Raw genomic sequence first — 25,126 nt, 5'->3', positions numbered from 1 at the left:
ATTCTTCTGGCTGTTACTGGGTGTCCAAATTCAGTGCGGGACACATAACAAGCAGGGATATTAGTGTCTGTTTTGTGGTCGGCGCACCTGTCTTTTGTAAGGAGAGATGATTTGCATATATAGACCACATGACTGAGTCTAATCAGGCCTTTTGAGTATTTGAACAGTTCTTTATAAACGAAGTTTAAACAAATGCTTCTAGAGTTTTGAGAAACCTTTTATTTTAAAAACCGTAAAGGATGTGACAAGTCATCTGTTATTGTTTGGACACAAAAATACAAAAAAATTGTTCAAGAATTCTTGCTCGCCACTACTAATTAAAATGATTCATTAAGATATGAAGAACACCAAAAGGGACATGGTGATGGAAAAAAATATGAGGTGGAAGAGAAAAAATGATATGTCAATGCTTTTTGTGCTCTCTAGCAAATGTTTTGGAAACGCAAAGCTATTGCGAGCGAATGCAGAGTTTCTCTGGGAACGCAAACATTTTGAGATAGAAAGGAAAATCACCATTTTCCCTTGGAGGCGCCGTAAGATATAAAAAGTTGACGATACAATATAAAAAATACACACACACACATTTAATTTTAAACTTCTTTGGAAGCAATTTTGTCCTTTGAGCTCTGGAGACTCACTCATTGAGTTATGACACTGAAGGAAGGACAAAATCATTATCGACTTCCATAGAAATACCGCAGAGACGTGCCAATAACCTACAGAATGAACTCATAATGATCAGTTTTGAGGAAACAAGGCACCTTCATCTGTGTATAGCTACACCACCTCAAACTATACAGCTTGTAGAAGTTTAACAGTGATGCAGGTTTCTGACTTGATGAGCTCTATTCTTGACTTCTCTGAAAGCAAAGACTTTCGTGTGCTTATGCAGGTCTGCTTTCAATTACTTTAAGTGGCCGCTGAGCGAGAGCGGTGTTCATTTCTGTGCCGCTTGGCCACGGCGAGTCCATGCATCTTTATGCCAGTCAGCAGGTCGGCTTTTCAGCACTCAATCATAAAAACACAGCACCACACATCTCGAAAGATCGTAAGATGGCAGTGTAGACGGAATAAGAGAGAACGGAGATCTGCAGTTTATTAGTGTTATTTTAGTAATATGCATATTTGTATTAATATGTTGTATTACATACATTTTTATATTTTGAGTTTTCCTTTTAATTTTAGTTTCAGTAAATATGTTATGTGCTTTTGAAATTGTTTTTATTTAAAAAAAAATTCTACTTAGATTTATTTGTTTATTTCAGTTTCAATCATTTTAGTACATCAAAATAACTTAAAATAAACTAATTTGGTTATTTAAACTAATTTTTGCATTTTAAATTTAAGTATTTTATATAATATTTATATTTATTTCAGCTTTATTTCACTAACAAAAACAACGTTTTTAATAGTTTTACACGTTTAACACTACTGAACTTCTGTGAAAACATGCCCAGGCACTACAGGGTAAACTTTCACAGTGGCAACTTGCCATTAAAATCAACATGAATTGGCATTTACAACCCATTTTACCTCAGTAATGTGATATTTTTCCAAATTAAATGGTGTCAATCGAGAAATTACTGGATGCTGAAAAGTAAGCGTACATGCCAGAACGGAACTCAAACAAGGCCAAAATAGCTATTTGACTATTGGTTAACATTATCCAATAGGCCCACGTGATGTCAAAGGAAAAGTTGTTTAAGAGGAAAAACAAGTTAGTGTATTATGATTTAAGATTATGAAGACGATATGTTGTGCTCTTTGTAATATGTAACAACCCCGGTCTACTCTATGGGAAAAAAAAGCGCAAAATGAAAGAAGAACGAATTAAATGTAGAATCCAATTCCCTAAAGTCAATGTTGTTTTAGAAGAAGTTAAATGTGTCCTGTGAGGCTAATTTGCTGCAGGTTTCCAGAACACAATCACCAGCCATTTCAATTAATCCAAGATCACTTGTAATTCACCGAACGGATGGAAGACAATCAATGCCTATCGGGAGGATTATGCTGCTGTGGCTGGAGACTGAACACAGGGACTCTGGGCGATAGATAACCGGACAGTTGCATGGTTTGCGGCTGACCACTTGGCACATAGCACTTGCTTTTACATGCGCTTCCACTGTCAACCAGCAGGGGCTAACTGGACTGTGCTAAACAGACACCGGCTCCTTGATTTCGTCATCCTAAAACCAGAGGAAGGGGAAAAAAACAAGGTTGTTCTTGCTTTTTAGAAATATAGTATCCGATATATTTTATCTATAATCTAACAATAACAATACAAAGCTTCAAAACGTCCTTGTTTCCTGTATCTCAAACAGTAGAGTATGGTGCTAGCAATGGGTTCGACTCCCAGGGAAAGCAAGAACTGATAAAATACGTAGCTTTGGATAAAAGTGTCTGCCGTTGGATAAAAGTGTGGAAGTGTGACAGCAGTAGCGAACAGCCAATCACATGCCTTGAAACAGAGCAACTATGTTTCACTTCTCGCGAGAGAATCAGCGAGATTCATTTGCCGAAGATGAAGAGATTGAAGAATAGGAATTGCCTTAATGCATTTACACAGCAAGAAGAAAATATCTTGCTATATCAGTGCAAGTGAAAGTTGTGAAGTTAAAGGAGCGGGTTAGCCGTGGAGCGTGATGAACACTGCTAAAAGCCAAACCACTTTAATGGTGTTTAAAACCCAGGGTTGCAAACTAAACTGAAACATACCAGGCTAGCCACCTAAAACAGCTTCATGGTATAGGCCCTGGAACAGTTTCATCACTCAAAATACAACTAACAACAACTAAAAATACTATCTTGCAGTTGGGAACACCTATAATACAAAATCTTTTCACCGTTTGACTTGTCAAATGCTCGTCTGATGTAAAGATGAAAAATGTATGCCCTAGTTTCCTTCCATCCCATCCAGTGAGTGTTTACTCAGCAGAAATAACTTCTTATGTCTTATGGTTTGATGGTTGAAATATCTGATTTGCGCTTTTTTCAACTCTAAATGCTCAGAGTCATCTCTAAGACACGGGAAGCAGCTAGAAAAAAACACTAATTTGGTTTAATGATAAACAGAAGTCTCTGTTGGCTCAGCTAAATTGGTACGTGTGCTTCTGAAACACTAGCGCGTTCTCCATTTGTCATCTCGCCAGCACGCTAGCAGAAAGAGTTTGAATTCCACTTTGGATAGTTGCTAAGTAAATATATCATTCATTCAAGTATTATGCAAATATTTACAAGGCCTGTGCCACATCTCGATGAATATGAGTACAGAAATGTGGCAAAGACACTGTTTTCCCCCTCTTGTGGTGCATAAAACGAATCAATAGTACACAGAAATTGACCCTGCAATCTACACACACATTGTGAATGCAGACATTTGATTGCATTATTATTCCGACAGGCTGTATATGTCTGCTGGGAGGATGATTTCAAACAAACAAGATTTTCGAACAATTTGTTTATATTGTAGGCTATAAACTGCAAACAAAGCAGCACAATGCTCATTATCATTACCTTGACTAACCTCACCGAGTTAAATGTATGCCTTAGCATTTTGGCTGTTTTCAGCATATTTCTCAGGTTTTTCTCAGATCTTGTCAGGGGTGATCAATAGACCACAAACTGTGCCTTAGACTAGCCTCGTGAGACCATCCTGATCTCGCGAGCTTTCAAGGTTTCACTCGCAGATCAGTCTGGATACTTTCCGTTAAAGAAAATTTGGGAGCAGTTCACCAAACGAACGTCCAATCAGCGTTGGCTTTGAGGCGGGTTGAGGTGTGACGCAACGAGAAGCGCGTCAGTTCAGTCTAAAGAACATGTCGGCTTCAGCGGATGAAACTAGCATCAGCGTGGCTATCGAGCAAGTTTTATCGGAATTACAGAGTATTTCTTCACTGAAAGAAGAGCAAAACACTGCTCTGGAGGCTTTTCTCAGAGGAAAAGATACGCTCTGTTAGTACGTCATATGCTTCGTTGATCTGATTGGTTGATTTGGCCCGTCTATCACCAACATAGGCCAATCAGCTAACCAGTATTTTCGCCCCTTACCAAAACTACTTCAACGGAAGGTTTCCAGATGGATATGCGGAGCAAATCCATCTGGCGGAGTCAGGTTAGCCTTAGACACCATTAGGAAAGCATATTTCTGTTTCCTTCTCTGAATATTCAACAGAAGAAACTGATTTTTAAGGACAAATATTTTTAAAGGTAATATCATTTTTCTAACGAAAGAAAGAAAGAAAGAAAGAAAGAAATCAACAAAATGCATACACAATAACGTTCCAAAAGATTGGTAGGATTTTTGTTTTAAGTCAGACCAAAGCTGCACTTATTTGATCATAAGTACAATAAAAGAAGTAATATTATTACAACTGAAAATAACTATTTTATTTGACTATCTTCAGTGTCACATGATCCTTCATAAATCATTCTAATATGCTGAGTTGCTGCTCAAGAGACATTTATTATCATCATCAAAGATGAAAACAGTTGCGCTGCTTAATATTTTTGAGTGATACTTTTTTCCTCCACGATCCTTTAATAGATAATTGAAAGAAATATTTTGGTACCTTATGAATGTCTTTGCTGTCACTTCTGATCAATTTAACGCATCTTTGCAGAATTAAATGAGTTTGAATTGTCTTGATGAATTTCTAGGTCTTTTTTTAAATAAGTGAAGAACACGTAAGAGCAACATTTTCATACGGGTTATAGATTCATTGTCAGGCCTAAAATGAGATTTATGTAATTCAACCACAAATATTTTATTTACATAAGTCATTTCCTCATTTACTCTCCCATGGCTTGTCTATTGTGTATGTACAATAGCACAGAAATCTTTTGTTAGTTTTGTAATTATATGCAATCTCTATCGGATTATCTATGTCATCCCATCGACAAATTCCAGAGCAATCAGAATCGACAATCAAAACACAATGGAAGTGAGAGACGGGGGCCAATCTGCTCCCACCATCACCTCCTGACCAAGAACAATCCACGGGTCATTAGAATTCTCCCCTCGCTGGTTTGATAAAGGAGAGTCTAAGCGGCTTGAATTTTAAAAGCCTAATTTTGCAGTGAGGAAAAAAAAACAGCTTCAGTTGGGGCTGGAGAAGACATTTCTGCTCTATTCAAATCAAAAAGCAAAAGCAATGAAACAAACTCATTCATACACGAAGCTGCTGTTCTGACACAAGTTCAAGATGCATTCAAATCACTATATTCATGTACAGCGGATTGTGCCATAAAGTTGATTTGACCAATTTCAGTTTCAGAAAATTAATTTTCTGTGAACTCCAACCAAACTTTGATGCCACCATCAAAACTTTACTTAAAGCAAAACTCAACGCTCACAGAGAAATGCTACTATAAAACACAGCTACAATAATATATTTTCATATTTGGTAACATTTTAAAATCATTTTTCATTTGTTAACATTAGTTAACTCAACATTAGTTAACAATACTTAACAGTGAACAATACTTCAACAGCATTTATCTTAATTAATGTTAATCTCAGCATTTACTAATGCATTTTAAAGATCATAAATTGTATCTGTTAACATTAGTTAATGCACTGTAAACTAACATGGACATTTTTTGTTAACAAACATTAACAAAGGTTAATAAATGCTGTAAAAATTATTGTTCATTGTTAGTTTGTGTTGGTTAATGCATTAACTAATGTTAACAAATGTGACCTTATTGTAAAGTGTTACGAATATGTATTTATAAATCCAAATATTAAGTTATGAGTCTTAACTCTATCCACACCAGCGTAAAAAAAAAAAGGAAAAGTTGCCAGCCACCGCTAGTATTTTGGATCATTTTCACAAAATTTTCATGGCCCCTAGAATATTTTGTTGTATGTATATCTGAACATGCAATATATCAAAATAAAGAACTGACCCATGCTGACAAACAAACAAACAAACAAACAAACCCTGTTTCATTCTAGCTTCATGGATTCTTTTTATATCAACACCCCCACAGATTCACACTCCTATAGCTTGTCCTGGGTCGCATATCATGCCAGTAACGTTAGGCAGTTTTGATTTATATGCTATTATGCTATCGCTTGTTTCTGCTTCTTCTTCGCCTGTTTTGATCCAGAGATTATGTATGTGTAATAGCGCCCCCTACGTATAACAGTAAAAACATGGAAAGCTGTCAAATTTTTGTAAATATATAAAATGTACATCGGAATAAATATAATTGCAAGTCTGAAAATATACTGTATATATTCTGGATTTACATTTATAATTATAACTATGAATTAACTATGTAAATTGTGAATATAAAGGCAATGCACACACATTTTCGACCTTGTGGGGACTCACAACGTAGGGAATACCAACACACACACACACACACACACACACACACAAATTACAAATTAACTAAAGATTATACAAGTATATATTTTTGCTATTTTGTATTTTAAGTACATCTTTTAATTTTTCAATAAAACTATTAAAACTGTTTACTCGGAGTAAAGCTGTTATTCAATCGAAAAAGATTTTTACAGCAGTTATTCAATAATGATAATAATAAAACCAAACAACAACAACAACAACAAAAACATTGAACAATTTCACAGCTTATATGGTTGGTTTCTTGGACAAAAGCATCTTCTTTTAGACATACTTTATACTATATCCTAATGACTATTAACTCTCCCTAAATAGAAAGATTTATATCAGAACTGAAAAAAAAACTTTTACCCAATTTATGAACTTTCACTAAATTACGTTTATCTGTACATTGTGATGAGGACAGATACAATTAATGCAGTTAATAAGCATAAAGAGGCAGCAAGGTGCTTCATGTTAATGACATTACTGATATTTTAGCTCATTAGAATGCAGAACCATGATTTAAATACACAAAAAAATGAGTTAAGTAGATCTGGAGTACACAACCACATGGCATGTAATTGCTTCTCAAATCCCCTGGTTAAGACCTGCTCCAAATATATATATATATATATATATAATAAAATATCATAAACTACTTACAATGGATTACAGTTTCACATCCATAAACTACTTATGAGGTGGCAGCAAGTAAGGATAAGACAGATAATACTACTAAAACTGTACTTACTTTTCTCTAAATATCATGATCTTTCCAGAATGATGACTATAACTGCAGTCAAAAGTTAGTCAAGAAGATTTAGACCTGCAAACTAACTAGCAAAAGTAATCATTTATATATACTAATAAATAACTATATATTATGATAATATACTAATAAATGTACTATACTAATATATACAAATTTAATTAGTTTAAATAAAATATTATTTAGGATTTAATAATACTACTAATATTTTTGCCATTAGCAATTAAAAAACATAATTTGGGGATTTAAACCTGTTCAAACTAGCAAAACGAATTATTTGTATTTACTAAATAATATATATTATAACAATTTACTAATAAATGTACTAATATATTTAAATGCAGTCATTTTAATTAAATTATTTTAAGATTGAATTATTTAAAGTAAAAATTATTATTATTAATACTTATATCTATAAAAAAATTATTTTTGATATGGTCCATCACTATTTAAAGGAAAAATGTAAAAAAAAAAAAAAAAATCTGTGGTAAAACAAAATCAACAGGCATTTTAAGACCTCAATGGCATGCATTATTTCAAAATAATAAATCTTCTACCCTGAACAAAATGTCAGGCTCTGCAAAAATCTCAGTAAACCGAGTGAAAAAAGACTGAGTAAAAAAAGTCCAAAGTTCCGGAAATAATTTCATTTGCAGATTAGAAGGGGCAAGCTGCGTGCGAGGGAGTGTTCGTGTCTGCGTGACGGCAGGGAACAGAGATTCAATCAGCTCTCTCCTGGGAGACGGCCATCGCTGCACAAGGATACGCAGCTCTTGTTTACAGTGTGTGCTCTCACAAACTATTACAGACACCTCATAAGAGATCTGCCAGCAAATATCTCCTAGAAGGCATTAAAATCAACGCCACTCAAAAGCTGTGTGCTGCCCACTTTTCTCCCCTCCCTTCTCTGTCTCTGCGTCTGAACGCATGCTAGTAAAAGATGTGCAGAGGTAGTTTCATTTTACAACACATCCTGCTATCAAGCCTGTTCATCCGGGGACTGTAACACAGGGAACAGCAGCTCTGAATTTTAAGTATGCTTATAATGATTCTTTTGGAGGGTCTGTCCAATTGTGCATTCATAATTAAACGTGCATTTGAACAACTAAGGAATATGAAGTTCTGGCGAACTTTCAGAGGTGCAAAACAATTAGCGGAGCTTCCCTGCGGTTGATCGGTTCAGTGATTTTCGGTGGAATGTTTAGAAATGAATTCCTAAGATGTAAGATTCCTAAGTAGATTTAGCACATAAATTTAGTGCAAAAAATTAGCAAAACTGCAATGTAAAAATTTACAACCCCTGGCTCATACGCAAAATTATTATTTATATAAATTAATGAATATACAGTATATAAATACAATATGCTATATATAACACAATATATAATTAGTTTATATATATATAATAACACTTCATGCATTTAATAGCAGGCAACAATATACAATATATACAAAATATAAATAATATAATTTAATGCAGTTTTTATAGCATTTTATATATAATTTAACTTAATGCGTTAAATAGCAGGCTTGATAAAAAAAATAACACAAAAAAAGAATTATGTTAAAAAAAAGAAGGAAAAAATACCATAGTAAATACAAGTAATTTGACCACATTTACGAAGATTTGGGGTAGTTATACAAACATGTTATTATTCTGAACCTATGACCAACACAACACATACATATGACAACTCATAAACCTGTACTCCCTCAGAAAAATAACTGAAGAATGAAGACTACCTTGGAAAGCAGTGTGATGCATGCCTATTTCTCTCTAAAGAATACTTAAATGCTCTAAATAAATTGAAATGAAGCAAGCTAACTGGCGGGTTCAACCTTCCTCAGTTTCCTGAAGGGCGACCATCATTTCAGAGTGGATTAACAAGTTAATGTAGTTTGTGGTAACTTTTGATGGAATAAGTTTCACAAGTCGGCTCAATTTTCATTGTTGGAATAGCTGAAGGTGCTGGGTGAGTCTGAGGACAATATTGCAAAAGGATAAAACGGGCCAATTGGCATGTAAATTCAGCTAGAATTGTTGAGGAAATATTAAAATTGATAATAATCAATTGCTGTTGTTGTTATTATTAGTGTTATTTCTTGTTTTTGCCTGTCTGTTTGTTTGTTTGTTTACCCTTCTAAAGATCCCCCTTGTCTCGAAATTGAATGTGTTTCGTGGTTGACTAAGCTTTCAACTTCGAGGCTTTTGGCGAGACGCTCTGATGTGGGGGAAGAAAAGAAATCGAGCTCGGGAAGAATTACACAGCGAGCCAGAACATACCGTGGGGACTCATTTCCGAACTGCGTAATGAAAGAACTGAACAAATGTGTCAAGCTGAAATATAAGATGTCATGAAAGGTGTGGAGATGTTCAAAGCCGTTTTTATGAGGGCTTGTTATCTTCTGAGGGGTCTGGCATCAAAACGGCTTCTTGGACGTCTTTAGTTCATTAGATAAGAAAACACTTGCTGGTAAGTGACGTCATCAGGAAGTGTTTCTAAAGAGACTAAAATTGGGGTCAGACACAAACATTTAACTTTTCATTTTAATGCTCAGCCGTTGATAGAAGCCCATTTCCGAATCTATTTAAAAAAAAGTCATGCTTTATTATTAGAAAATCAATTCTGTGGACTTTTTTTTTAACTATGAAAGCAAAAAAGCTGAACTTTTGACACAAAAGATATAATAGACTTGAACATGAAGAGTGTTCATGTGAGCCGCAGGGCTTCATTTGACATCTAGCAGGTATTGAGCGTTCTGTCGGGCAACTTTTCATTCGGAAGTGCATAACCAAAAGTGTTGGGCAGGAAAATAGCATCCATCTGAATGCGAATTGTTTCCCTCACAGAGGAGCCGCAAACAAAACAGGCTTCCTGTCAGCTCTGAAAGCGCTCGCTTCTCTTTTGTGTCTGGGGCTCGAGGTGAATTAACCATCCACATGACTTTGTCTGGGATGATTTTGGATGGATGCCGTCAGTAGAGCCGGCTGTCCTGGTCTGACTCGTAAAAAGCACAAAAGGCACGACTAGAGCTGTGAAGTTGGCGGTCACCGCCTTTGAGTGGAAAATGATATCCATCTGTTGTCATCTGTGCTGACTGTCAAAATAAACTGATCAAATCACTACAGACCTTAAAGCAGAAAAGACATCCTTAATAGAGACGGTTTCTCTCTCTCACACACACACACACACACACACACACGTTGGGTTTCCATGTTTTATGGGGACTTTCCATAGACAATGATTTTTATACTGTACAAATTGTATATTCTATCACTTAACCACCACTAACTACCACTAAACATAAAAATAAACATTCGTCCATCCATTTACCGAGACGCTTATCCAATGTTAGGTCATGGGGACGGTACATCTAAACATAAACATAAAAATCATAAATATAAAAAATGTGATTAAATATAAAAACAATAAATATAAAAATAAACATCAAATAAATATTCAATATCGTCCGATATATATAAAATATTGACCAATACTGAACACAAACGATAAGTCGTGGAACCCAAATTTTTACATTATTTGTCAAATGTCAAAAACCCATCTCCACCAGTAAGCTGGTGTGTGGTGGGCGTTCTGGCGCAGTATGGCTGCCGTCGCATCATCCAGGTGGATGCTGCACATTGGTGGTGGTTGAGGAGATTCCCCGTCTATGTAAAGCGCTTTGAGTGCTGAGAAAAGCGCTATGAAATCGTAAAAGAGTATTTGTTTGTCTGTGAAAGTAAAAAAATGGTGAGCTATATCTTACATCCATCTAAGTAGAGCTCAGCTGAACCAGACAAGGCTCATAAGCAGAATTCTACAGTTGCGCATAACTGAGTTATGCAATACTCTCGGGTAAGACCAGTCAAGTTTACAGTTTTCTCTTCAGCAAAGGGAAGAAGAAGAAGAGGGGAACAACAGAAATGCCGTGAAATCCCGGAGAAGAGAGAGGGGTGGGATAATCTCCTCAGAACACTGAACGGTCTGTACGGACAAGATGTAACAATTCAAAACGCACACAAAAGGGATTTAATTGAACTTCGTGGAAATCAATAGCTCAGCTTTGGTCCATTTCATTCCATGACAGAAATCAAGACTCTAAGTGAATTTTAACTTGAGGATGCTGGGGAATGGAAAATAGAGGGAGAGGAGAGAAAGAGTGTGCGTAGAGAAGAAAGGAGCTGGAGAGACGCAAGGAAAACAGAGAAAGTGGCAGTGCTCCCAGGAAACCCCTTCAGTGGCAAATTGAAAACTTGAAAGGGAGCTGATGCACTTTGAATAAGTCTCTGTCCACGTCCCACAGCTCGAGATCATATTTAAAAAGCCAAAGTAAAAAGGCTGCCTCACTTGGCAACAGCTACTCTGGAATATGACTCTTAAAGATCATTAACAAGGTCACTTTAGCAATAATCTCATATCATAACGTGGTATAGTGCTTAGAATGCGGCATTTTACAGATATTCCTCATTCTATTTTTACAGTGCTATGAAAAATCGAACCGTGAGTTATTACGTCATTGTTCTATTTGCATACTGACTGCAATTGGTTGGTTAATTATGTGAGAATTCAGTATGCAAATATAGACATCCACACAAGCTGCAGACAATAAAACAAGACGAGCAAGTCATGAGAACAACAAAACCCCTCTGATGCAGCATTTTATTTACCCAGAACCACATCCTAACATTTAAATTTACCCAAAACCTCAACATTTCCTCCCCTGATATTTTCTTCAGGACAAGCACATTTTCTCACAATTTTCAGCAATTAATAAGAAAATGTCAGCCTTACATTTATGCATGTTTAGTTTTTATAAATTTTTAATAATTCCTCTACTCACTCACACCAGCTCAGAGATCCACTCGGTCAACTTTACTGTAGAAAACTCTGCACAATGGCAAGTGGAAATACTGGTTTAATTCAGCCATATATGTTTGAACCAGAAACTGATTCAGAAGAAGAGAAAGAGTGAATTATAGGGTTGTCTACAAGTCGATGTATCAGAATGGTAATGCATTTTATGTATCTCACTACAACGTCGGACACATAACGCTAATTAATATGATTAGCCTTTGGCTTGACTACGTTATCAAACAGCTAATAATGTGTTGCTAATGTTACACAAACCATGTTCCCGTTCGCCATCTCAGAGTCAGGCAGCTGCCTTCTAACAATCAGCATCCTTAGAAACGCTTTGAACAACTCAGAACAACAGTGGAGAAAAACATATAGTTCACCATAACATCGTAATATACAGGTCCTTCTCAAAAAATTAGCATATTGTGATAAAGTTCATTATTTTCCATAATGTAATGATAAAAATTAAACTTTCATATATTTTAGATTCATTGCACACCAACTGAAATATTTCAGGTCTTTTATTGTTTTAATACTGATGATTTTGGCATACAGCTCATGAAAACCCAAAATTCCTGTCTCAAAAAATTAGCATATCATGAAAAGGGTCTCTAAACGAGCTATTAACCTAATCATCTGAATCAACTAATTAACTCTAAACACCTGCAAAAGATTCCTGAGGCTTTTAAAAACTCCCAGCCTGTTTCATTACTCAAAACCGCAATCATGGGTAAGACTGCCGACCTGACTGCTGTCCAGAAGGCCATCATTGACACCCTCAAGCAAGAGGGTAAGACAGAAATAAATTTCTGAACAAATAGGCAGTTCCCAGAGTGCTGTATCAAGGCACCTCAGTGGGAAGTCTGTGGGAAGGAAAAAGTGTGGCAAAAAACGCTGCACAACGAGAAGAGGTGACCGGACCCTGAGGAAGAGTGTGGAGAAGGACCGATTCCAGACCTTGGGGGACCTGCGGAAGCAGTGGACTGAGTCTGGAGTAGAAACATCCAGAGCCACCGCGCACAGGCGTGTGCAGGAAATGGGCTACAGGTGCCGCATTCCCCAGGTCAAGCCACTTTTGAACCAGAAACAGCGGCAGAAGCGCCTGACCTGGGCTACAGAGAAGCAGCACTGGACTGTTGCTCAGTTTTGCATGTCATTCGGAAATCAAGGTGCCAGAGTCTGGAGGAAGACTGGGGAGAAGGAAATGCCAAAATGCCTGAAGTCTAGTGTCAAGTACCCACAGTCAGTGATGGTCTGGGGTGCCATGTCAGCTGCTGGTGTTGGTGCACTGTTTTATCAAGGGCAGGGTCAATGTAGCTAGCTATCAGGAGATTTTGGAGCACTTCATGCTTCCATCTGCTGAAAAGCTTTATGGAGATGAAGATTTCATTTTTCAGCACGACCTGGCACCTGCTCACAGTGCCAAAACCACTGGTAAATGGTTTACTGACCATGGTATTACTGTGCTCAATTGGCCTGCCAACTCTCCTGACCTGAACCCCATAGAGAATCTGCGGGATATTGTGAAGAGAAAGTTGAGAGACGCAAGACCCAACACTCTGGATGAGCGTAAGGCCGCTATCGAAGCATCCGGGGCCTCCATAACACCTCAGCAGTGCCACAGGCTGATTGCCTCCATGCCACGCCGCATTGAAGCAGTCATTTCTGCAAAAGGATTCCCGACCAAGTATTGACTATTGAGTGCATAACTGAACATAATTATTTGAAGGTTGACTTTTTTTTTTTGTATTAAAAACACTTCTTTTATTGGTCGGATGAAATATGATAATTTTTTTAGACAGGAATTTTGGGTTTTCATGAGCTGCATGCCAAAATCATCAGTATTAAAACAATAAAAGATCTGAAATATTTCAGTTGGTGTGCAATGAATCTAACCCTTTAAGTGTCACCCCCCTTTTTTTGAATATACATGAAAATGCACATTTCGAACTTAAATGGTTGTAATTCAAGAATGCTTTGGAATATAGACGTAAGATTGGTCTTGTTTTAAAGAAGACATTTGGCAGATTCTTGTAGAAGTGAAATAAATTAAGAAAGTGAAACAGAAAAAAAGTTATAGAAGTTTGAGTTTATGAAAATGTACAATGTAAAATTTTTAATTATTCATATTTTATATAAAATATATATTTTCAAAACCTGGGCGACTCTAAAACTGCAAAGAAATCAAAGCCAAAAATCTGAACAAGTTGTGTTTCAAATTTTAGGTTGATATCTCAAAAAATGAGCTTTCAGTAAGATTTTGTTTGGGCGCAGTACCAAACTTTTTCACTAGATGACAACCAGACTCCATCACTGCCCATATAAGGGCGCCTCCATTTCCATATGTGTTTTGAGTGATATGAACCATTATTTCCACAATTTTCATACAATTTATGAAGTAGACATCCTATTCAGAAGTAATATGAGAAGTTTGGCAGATTTTGATATGATTTCAACCTCTAAGAAACATAAAAAGAACACGCATGTGCGTTTCAGCTTCCTGCCACATCATATAATTTTTTTCTTTATATATAAAAAAAAAATTCAGACCTTTTTTTTTTTAATAATTGAATGGATGCTATCTTTTGAACTCTTGGAATGAAAACAAACTGAGGTTTCTACCCTTCTTTCATGATTTTTCATGTTCATCACTATTTCAAAATAAAGGTCTAAGAGTATGAAAATATTATTGTTGCAAATTGATAAATTACGGCTCCTCTGTAATTTATTTTGAAAATCAATCACCAAATATGGAAACTAGAGATTGTAAGCTTTCAAATGATATATAGTTTGTCAAGATTAGTTTAGGTTTAGTATAGGATATTACTGTTTTAAAAATGTAAAGAATTTGGGCCCACCGGTGGGCCCGTGACACTTAAGGGGCTAAAATATATGAAAGTTTATTTTTTATCATTACATTATGGAAAATAATGAACTTTATCACAATATGCTAATTTTTTGAGAAGGACCTGTACATCATATACATAATTCACCTGCTATATTGATAAATGTACCCGATTGTTCATATCAACAGAAAAATATAGTGGGATAAAATATAGTGGGCTTCTCTTGAGACTCCCCTGCTTTGCAGCATAGTAATGATGACATGCTAAAGCCCGCCCCCCTCGTGACGTGATTGGTTCCAAGGTAGTTTGTGATGTAAGAGACACCGGCGGTGGTTCACTACAGTTTTAAGGAGAAAATACTCTTCAATGGTGTTGAACTATGAATTTGCACATGGTTTGTCTTAAAGCACATTACAAACACCACATAGACATATAAACAACATTAAAATTTAGATTTTTTACCACAGGGGGTCTTTAATAAAAAAGTGAACCATAAATGCAGAACCCCATCAATTTCTCTCTCCCTCTATAATGTTCCAAATGCTAATTTTAATAAAAACATTTAATGCTATTCCTTTGCTGCTGTGGGCTTGCACTGATATTCCTTTAGGAAATGCGCATCTAACTCTTATTTTCATTCTCCTCCACCGAAGCAGAATCGTTATCATAATATAGTTACAGACAATTATAGTCATCAAATATAAATCCCACAAGGCCAGCTGAATGTGCATATACTAACAAAAAAAAGTGTCTGTTAGTATGCTAATTTTAAATAATAAAATGCAGCTGAGTAATTTGTGTATAGAAAAATAAAAAGATTTATCGTTCAAATGAATATTCCTACTTTTAAAGGGAATAGACACTAATTCTCAATATCCTTCGTTTTTTATATCTTCGTTTATGTCTAATTAAACTCTGCGGTATTCGCAAATTTGAAGCATCTGTATTTGTAGCAAACCCAGTTGAGAAGCACTGTTTTAAAGTATTGAGTATAAACCATTGATTTAGAAAAACTTTTTATTGTGGTCTATTTTGACGAGTTTTGAAGCTCGAGACGCATGTGAGGTCAAAATATCTTCATTTAAAACTCACGTATTGGATTTGTGGTCGAGCAGCCTGTCGTCCAGGTCCAGCAGGGCAGGCGCCTGGTGGATCAGACGGCTGTTATAATGGATGGAGTTCCTCCTGAGGGTGAGAAGACTCTGGCTGAACTTCATTCCCATCTCCTCCAGCTCCCGCGTCCCTGTCTGCAAGCCCTGCGAGGTGAAAACATTTGAGATTTAAGATTGACAGTGACACACTGATTGATGGGGGCTGTCAAACAACATTTACAGACTCGTCTCTTAATTCTGGAGCAGTTTCACAAGTGACCCTTCTGCGTTTGCTCCGTGAAAATTTATGAAATTTAAAAGACATGAAAGTCATTGATTTAAAGCGCAAAATACAAGTCAGTAAAATACAAGTCAATCAAAACAAGGTTAGATTCAAAACACTGAGAAAAAAAATAGACAAACATTTTTTACATTTCAATACAAAACAAAGAAAAAAACGAAACGACAAAGCAAACAAAAAAATCAACATTTCAAAAAACAACAACAAAATTAACAATTCAAATGGTAAAACTAAAGGTTTATGAAAAAACCTTCAAGAAAAGTTTAGCATTTGTTTGCAGATGACACTTGGTTTGATATTTTTTTAATCAAGTAACATTAAGTGAGTCTTCAGTGCCCAAATATCTTGTGTGGTCGCTGTATTTGCAGCCTTTTATAGCACATTTGCTGAAATTTTGCTGAAAGTAGCATTTAGTCAGGTCCCAAAATGAATCTGCATTGCCACCACAATGTTATTGCACGCTTCCCGCTGTGCACAAACTCTCCTCTCATATAATGCACTGTTCCAGAAATAACCGTTAATGGAAATCCAGACACAAACAATATTTTCTGCCACTAGTAAACAAACACCGCACAGGCATTGAAACGTTTACGCTTTTCTAGGCACACAAACCCCTGCAATAACCCGGACTGACCCAGTGGTTCAATGATCTGTGGATTACTGCAGGTTAACAAAATCAATAAATCTGCAGCGTCTCCATGTTCCTTCAGCGCTCCACTCACTGGTGAAGCCAGAACAAGCAAGCTTGTGGAGCTTTTATCTGCTCATCTACGTCATTATTCACGCTTCCATCAAATTCAAACCAAAGCATCCATTATATATATTGATGATATAAAATAATATATATATACAGACATTCAATTGCATAAAATAAATGTCTTGAATGTCAAACTGTTATAGTATATATACACACACACACATTTTAAGCTAAAATCTTAAGATAATAAAGAGATTCAATCAAGACATTATGCATCAACTATGTGCAGTCAGTCATAACAGTCAAACAACATGAAAACAGTCATGATTACAACGTTTTTTTCCCCCCATATCATATTGATTCTTGTCCAAATAAAGTCTTTAACCTTGCCTGTTTCAACATTCAGTTTTCTGTCAGATTACGCCTTTCATAACATCATAATGATTACAGATTATTTCAGCACGAAGCAGCTGCACCTGCTCGCTCAAGCATGTTATTAGCGTGTGAACGCTGCACGCTTCCCCTGAGAAAGTGCAGCGGTGAATCCCCATGAGGCCTTCATTCACTGCAACCCTGGCCTGGTGAGATTGATCCCCGTTTGCCTTCAACGCAATCTCCATTAGAGACCATTCATTATGAGCGATCGGCGCAACCAAATCAAGCGAGAAAAAGGTGCCACAATTTTTTTAGATGAGCCACCACACTTATTTAGTCTGCATCTTTCACCCCACGTGATGCCTTACCAATTGAAGACTTACCAATTGTAGTCCATTACTGAAGGCAAATTACATCATGGAAATTGCAGTTAGTAGCGTAATCTATTACATTACACATTTTAGGTAATATAATCAGACTACTTTTGATTACTTCTAGATTACTTTTGACCTAACTCGTTCATCACATTGATTTGAAAAGGACAATCAGGTACCATATTAATACAAAACTACAAAGAATTTGTTTAATTTTTTTTGCTATCAACAAATACATATGTTAGGGTTTCCCAAACTGGGATTTGTAAAGGAATTGCCGGGGGTTTGTAAATTGTAAAAAAAAAAAAAAAAAAAAAAAAAAAACTTTTACATTAAATTTTACATTAAAGAAATAATCATTTTAAAATAAAACACTTATTAAAACAGATTTAATATTTATTAAATAGAAAAATATTTTATTTGATTATGCTGTTTGGCTTCTCGATTTGCTGTGTAAGTATAGCCTTACTTATAGCCTGGAAGCAGTTATGGCTGGTCTGTGCGTGCAATTCCATAAAACTGCAAGACTTTTTGAACATATATAAGCAATACACTTTTAAAAGGTAAATTTTTTAAAATTAGGGATATTAAATGAATTCTGAATAATATACAGCCATTTTTGTGAATATTTCACGCATAGTGGTCACTACAGTGGACAGCTATTTAAAAAGCATTTTCTTGAATTTGCAAGGGTTTTGATGGCAAAGTTGCACATCAATCTCTTCAGTGGACCCTGGTGCATCCTCCTGTAATTGCAACCAAGTTGTAAGCCATTGTGTTTAGATTTTTTCCCCCTCCAAACCAAGATGGCCAATGGTCAGTCAGAAATGCCAAGTTACTCCGGAATATCCACCCATTCCTTCTATCCTAGGAGACTCTTGTAGGTAAAAAAAATATTGCAGCATCAAGCAATATCTAATGAGTCACATCACAGTAAAATTTTCCAAGTTTTGATTTTAGATTGGGAGAAAATTTGGACAGATTTATCATCTGTCCACTATAGTGGACCTCATGCATCAATGGCTATATTTCAGCTACAATTCATACTTATACTGTGAATATTGTTCTTGAAAATACTTAATCTGCAGTAACTTTTTTTGACTGTAAATAAATGTATTTGTATTATTAGAATGTAATTTTCATTGACATCTAAAAAAGTTATGTAATAACATAATTTATTTGACTTGTAATGCATTACTTTACTCATTTCATCAAAAAAGTAATCTAATTACGTAATGCATTACTTCTTAGATCAAAACGTTATCTGTTTACGTAATGAATGTTGCTTGTAATGCATTTATTTACTCGTAACATCAAAAAGTAATCTGATTACGTAATGCACGTTATTGTAATGCGTTTCTTTACTTGTTAGATCAAAAAGTAATCTGATTACGTAATGCATGTTACTTGTAATGCATTACTTGTTAGATCAAAAAGTAATCTGATTAGGTAATGCATGTTACTTGTGATATATTACTTTACTCGTAACATTAAAACAAATCTGATTATGTAATGCATGTTACTTGTAACACATTACTTTACTTGTAACATCAAAAAAGTAATCTGAATGCGTTATGCATGCCCCAACACTGCTCATTTCAGATGAGATTGAAAAAAAAACGTATCGCTAGGTCTTCTCAGAAGAGGGCTATGCTAGAAATGTGTCCATCTCTAACGTAATCAGAATTATCAGCTAATAAGGGTAAATTGACATCCTCTGGTACTGGAGGGAGCATCTGAGTGGTTTCCACAGTTGTACCTTGACAGGCTGTAGAAAATTCTGATGGAATCACGTCCTCATGTTCTGATATCAAAGATACACAAAGTGCAACTTGTATGAAGGTCAATTGCCTTTACAATATTTTGGATTTATATATATTTTTTTATATATTTTATAGTTTTCACATGATTTGATATAATTGTATTGATTAGTTTGTTAAATACACATACTTTATCTGTTTGATTATTGTATTATGTGTAATACAGTATCTCTTCAGTTTAAACCATAAATGCATGCTGTCCACTCAAGTGGACATCTGAAAATCTCTTTGGAAAATTTGTAAAAAAAAAAAAAAAAATCAAATCAAATCTTGTTTTTCATGCCTTAAGAGCAATAAAAACACATAGGAAAAAAAATCCTGACTGAGGTTATCATAATTCATGCATGAAAGGGTTAAGCAGTCATACTCATCATCAATTAAAAAAAAAACTGTAATCTGATTATGAGTATTGTAAAATGTAATGTAATCTAAAATGTAATGTAATCTAATTACAAGTTTTTAATTTTTGGAATCTGATTACATATTACTGTTACTACCCAGCACTGCTTACATCCCTTCTTTCTCTCTCTGTAGAAAAGCGAGCCTTGCTTGTGAACTCAGCATGCCAGATGAGTCAGAAGTGAGCTAGCGCCGGCGCTAATACCTTAAGAGTCTCGCCACACTCTGGGGAAGCGGCCAAATTAATGGGAAGCCGTGTAAGGAAGAGAATGATGGGCGAGCAACACCAGGCACACCCACCTACACCTGACCTTTACGTGATCGAGAGACACAGCGTACACACACACACACACACACGTCCACGGCGTAGACACAAACTCACTCTGTCAAGACGGGCGCAAACATAAACAGACGTTTACCCGCAGCCTCCCTCCAACCGGCCAATGAGACGCCGAGGTGCTGAAAGCGAGGGAGAACTGCTCAGTATGAGTGCGACGGTGTGTTCTGGGTATCGCTCTTCAATAATTTAGAGGCAAAACGGGGGGTTACATGTGTAGAATGCATAGAGCCTGGGCTGTTTGTTCGGAGTCGAAAATCGATTCTCACCATGTTTGCATTGAGAAGGCCACACTGATCATTTCAACTCACGCAAGGCCCTTTTAACTTCCTCTCGGATGCAATCGCTCATGGTAAAACACTTGTATGTTTAGAGAGGAAGCTGAGCCCATCAATGTTTGCATGCAAATAATTGCAAATGAAGCACAGCAAAGCAACTACGTCAAAAACGTTGTCAAGAACAACCATATCTGACACAGTTTTACATAAAAATAATAAATAAAATGTTCCACAAGGAAAATGTGGAAGCAGTTATGAACAGTTCAGTACAAATACTACAATACGTTCTTCAGATGTTTGTACAACATTCAGATGATGTTTTGTGATATTTATGATTCAGAATGATGCGCATGAACCTGATCTCTTAGGATTTCAGATATCCGCACACTATATTATTAGAAAGTTCCCAAACTTTCTGCAGAATTAATAAATAAATAAAAAAGATTGCACTCACAAAGAGTAGTTTCTAGAAAATTACATTTTTTGAGATTTCCTTTCATATTTTTCACCACAATATACAACTTGAATAACAATACAACAGACAGACATTTGAAGGTAACTGCAGTTTGTTACTGGAACAGTATCACATAAATTCATGTTGAATATTTGTTGTTGGCCAAGCATTCGCATCTGCGTTTGCATCCTTGCATAATGTGTCTTGCCTAACGGCCATCTTGGCGATGTATATGTGTGCGTTTACTGAATAAAGACATTTCCAGGCATCAGAGCTGATTAACTGATCAAAGAATGCAAGTAATTTGCTTTCAACCAGTTAGCAATCGTTGATTTAACAATCGCTGAGGAACAAATAAAACAAAAATATGACTTACGTAATAGATGAGTCCCAAACACAGACACATATACACACACTTTGCATGCTCTTGTTTGCAAATTAGCCAATCTAAATCACTTTGTGCCTAGACTTTTTGTGTGACAGAGAGAGGAAAATAAATAAATAAAAAGACGCTTGTTGACTTATGCAGCAAAGCGTTTCGGTCGGCAGGGGCAAATTCCTTGTTTATTGGAGTGACAGTTTTTCCCTTTGATAAGGCCAGAGTTGAGGAGAGCCAAGCAAGCAGCAGGAAGACTGCCAAAACCACACAGAGGCATAGCAGCTATCATGCCCTTTCAGAGGGCCCAAGCCATTAGAGAGGTAAATTACCCCTCCTGATCGCTCTTATTAACTCTAAGCTAATCTCAGCGGCATACGGCTTGATCACCATGGCACTATGCCACTGAATAGACTGGTATCCATCGTAAGAAATGGTCCCGTGGCAGCAAATTAAAAATTTTTTCTCGATTTTGGAGCATTAAAGTCGAATAGAAGAAAGGGCATTCACAGGGATGTGAAAACTACATCTTTTGTGTAATATAGCGTATAAAATATATTAAATATACGATAACGTATCATGTACATTCACATATGTACATTAAAAAAACTGCTCAAAACTGTACAAACAAATCAAAAACACAAAGGATGATGACTATAAAGATAACCATACCGTTTACTTTATTAGCCTCAACATCAATGCATGATAATATTATTGATCTTATTGATATGCTTGATCTTGTTTTTGTCATGTCTGGAAGAATAGAAAAGAAGATCCAGCTATGGTGGCAGATATGCTAATAACTTGTTCAGATGAAATACTTTTCAGATATACATCTGAAATGGTGATCACTAAGTAGCAACTGTACATCTCAATTCCATAAATAACTTGCATTTTTTTCTTTGAACCACAGAAGGCGATAGAGAGGCCAAAGTACTGTAGTGCAACATTCGCTACATTTACTATTCCCACTAAATGAATCCACTGAATGAGTGAATACAAATGTGTGAGCGAATTTGGACACCGAGTGCACTTGAAGAGCTGCCGAACTCGACACGCCATCTTAAAAACAGCCAAAGATGTCGGTGTACATTGATCACCATTGAAAAAAATACAGCTCTTTGCAGATATTCAACAAATATATAGTCTGAACAAAAAAAAAATCTTACATTTTATGGTTCAAGTTATGGATTTGTTCAAACATTTTTGAATGAATGAATGTGAAAAGCTGAATTTATCATGCTAACAGCTAACAACACGTCCAAATGCTAATTTAACATCTTGCAGGTATAAAATAACGCAATTTCTGCTCCTAGATGTTTAAGTACAAATTTATATGCAACAAAACGCAGGATCTCTAAATTTATCAAATCTAGATAAACTTCACTAATCGACTCGTCAACCATCCTGGCCAATTACATTTTTTTCCAAGTTCCAAGTGATTTTGTACATTTGAATGATTTTATTGAATGTAACTTACTTTGCTAATTAGCACGTGGCATGCTAATGTCACTGTCTGCATTTCAAATGACAATGATATCATATGAACTGTCTGGTCTTGCGCCGCATCGCCCACTTACCTCTTGACATATACGCACAAAACACACCTTTCTTCCTTTCAGCCTGCAATCATAAATCAATGACAAGTCACACAAATGCCAAACTAGTGGCTACCTGGCCACTTTCAACCAAGTGTTTTATTTCCCCTGAGGCTTCTGTTGCTACGACTTGTAGTTAAACAATCTAGCAGGACATTTTTTTTTTTTTTTTTTTTTTTTTTTAGCAAAGAACTCTTTGGAACTGTTTTCCAATAGTGGCCCAAGCATATCAGAGCTCTGCTAGCAAGCCTCAGTGTCATTGATGAAGTGAGTCACGATGGGAGCAGAGTTACTGACTCAGCGGCTCCCTCTAGTTCTAAACTGTAACACTGCACCACTGGAAATGGTTTCTCACACAATCCCTAGAAGAGTAACAGAGTAAATTAGCTACTCTGATTAGCTAATCTTGACCGAACAATAATGAAGCTGTTTTATCGTGCTTTTATTGAATCTGTGTTGTCCTTTGCCACTGTAGTATGGTGTGGTCACATATCTTTAAAGGCAAAAAATCGGTTAGACCAGATAGTAAAATGGTCTGGCCGTTTGATAGGTGAGTCAAAACCAGGAGTGGCATCCCTGTATACCAAACAGTTACAAAGGTGATGACTGCACAGTGAGTTTCAGTTATTGCCATCTGCGAGGAGGTATAAAGTCCCAAGGTGAAGAACGGAAAGATATAAGAGCAGCTTCGTACCAAATGCGATTAACAGGATTAACAAATTGTAGAGGTGGTTTTTCAGAAATGTTGTACTAGGGGTTTTATGATCTTAAAAAGACCATATGTAATGTTTTGAGAGCACTTTCTTGAGAGCACTTTACTAAGTATGAGTATTTATTTTCTTGTCTTTATGTTTTTGAGTGTTCTGTATTGTGTGTTTTGTACTGGATGCCATAGAATGTCATTGCACTGTAAAACAAATTTATCTACGGGTACAATAAAAGTAACCTAACCTAAGCTACTGTTTTTCTTTCTCGGACCTTTACCTTGACTGTTCCCTGCTGGTGTAATGATCTGCCTAACTCAACCATGCAGAGCGGCTGAGTACGTAGCCATTTTCATGAAACTGCTGAAGACGCATCTTTTTCGGTAGCACTTGATCCAGTTCTTACACTTTCTCTTCTATTCTATTTATATATATATATATATATATATATATATATATATATATATATAAAATTACATGTACTGCGTTAGATTAAAGTGAGAAGGGTCATAGCACTTGCATATTTTTGTCCTACTGTTAGTTTAACTGCTTCTATTGTTCTCATTTGTAAGTCGCTTTGGATAAAGATGACCTCTGAGAAATATCTGGAATATCTGACAGTGGAATATTATTTTTTATCACAATGCTTCTCATCATTTATACTGTGATTAAAAGCTAAGTTTTTTGGGGAAATTAAAAGTTAGTCAAATTCCAGAAACTGCTCAGAAAAATCTATTTATTTAGCTATTCTATCTATGCATGATAATAATATTACTGCATATTATTATTAGCATTTACACAGCATTGTTTTATCACTGCTGTCTGTGGCACACAACATTAAAATATTCAAATACAGTCTGGCAGTAATTTTGTAACGTTTCTGTTCATTTTAAAATCAACAAATGAGCAAAATAAATTTCTTTAAATGCTAAATAATAATGTATGTATAAAATAATAGAGAGTTTCGAAACAAGCCCGGTGAAACATGCGCCTTTCATGAAGTCCTAGATAAGCCGTGTTTCGTTGGGAGTGAAAGTTTAAAGACACCCAGGGTTGGTTTTGATCGACCATATGTTTCCTGATGTGAGTTCAGCTAGAAACTTTTAAAGATTGATAATCTCAAACTAAATTGAATTATTAATAAAGATGTTAAAATTAAGGTCATGCAACATCATCTGTTTATTCAAGTGAGTCACATCCAGTAAACATCACCCTTTCAAATCACATTCCATAAATATGGTTTGTACATTGTGCTTAAAAATATACAAAATAATACAAAATCTAATACTTTGAGACAAAATGAGTTCTTAGTTCCTGAACCTTTTTTTTTTATTCTCCTTTGAACAAAAAGTCAAATTAGAAAGCTGTGATTGACATACTGCATGTGAATTATTTTCTTTCGAAATGCTAATAATCAGAGACACCAAGGAAGAGCCATTGCATCTCGTTTTTATCCAAGTGCATATTGTTGACTTTTAAAAACATTATATTCTTT

The 25,126-nt window shown here is 35.8% G+C and overlaps 1 protein-coding gene across 3 annotated transcripts in view; it reads right to left on the bottom strand.

Moving 5' to 3' along the window:
* Positions 1-25,126, bottom strand: part of LOC130085185 (cytosolic carboxypeptidase 4) — a 257,663-nt gene that overhangs the window by 5,208 nt on the left and 227,329 nt on the right. For all 3 annotated transcript variants that reach the window (XM_056250800.1, XM_056250801.1, XM_056250802.1), the window contains exon 23: positions 15,920-16,083. In XM_056250800.1, coding sequence (XP_056106775.1) covers positions 15,920-16,083 — 164 coding nt within the window. The remainder of the gene's footprint in view (positions 1-15,919; positions 16,084-25,126) is intronic.

The sequence above is a fragment of the Rhinichthys klamathensis genome, unplaced genomic scaffold (assembly GCF_029890125.1).
Source record: "Rhinichthys klamathensis goyatoka isolate OS25496 unplaced genomic scaffold, OSU_Roscu_1.1 h1tg000076l_1, whole genome shotgun sequence".
NCBI classification, from domain to species: domain Eukaryota; kingdom Metazoa; phylum Chordata; class Actinopteri; order Cypriniformes; family Leuciscidae; genus Rhinichthys; species Rhinichthys klamathensis.
This window is presented reverse-complemented; position numbering and strand designations above follow the sequence as displayed.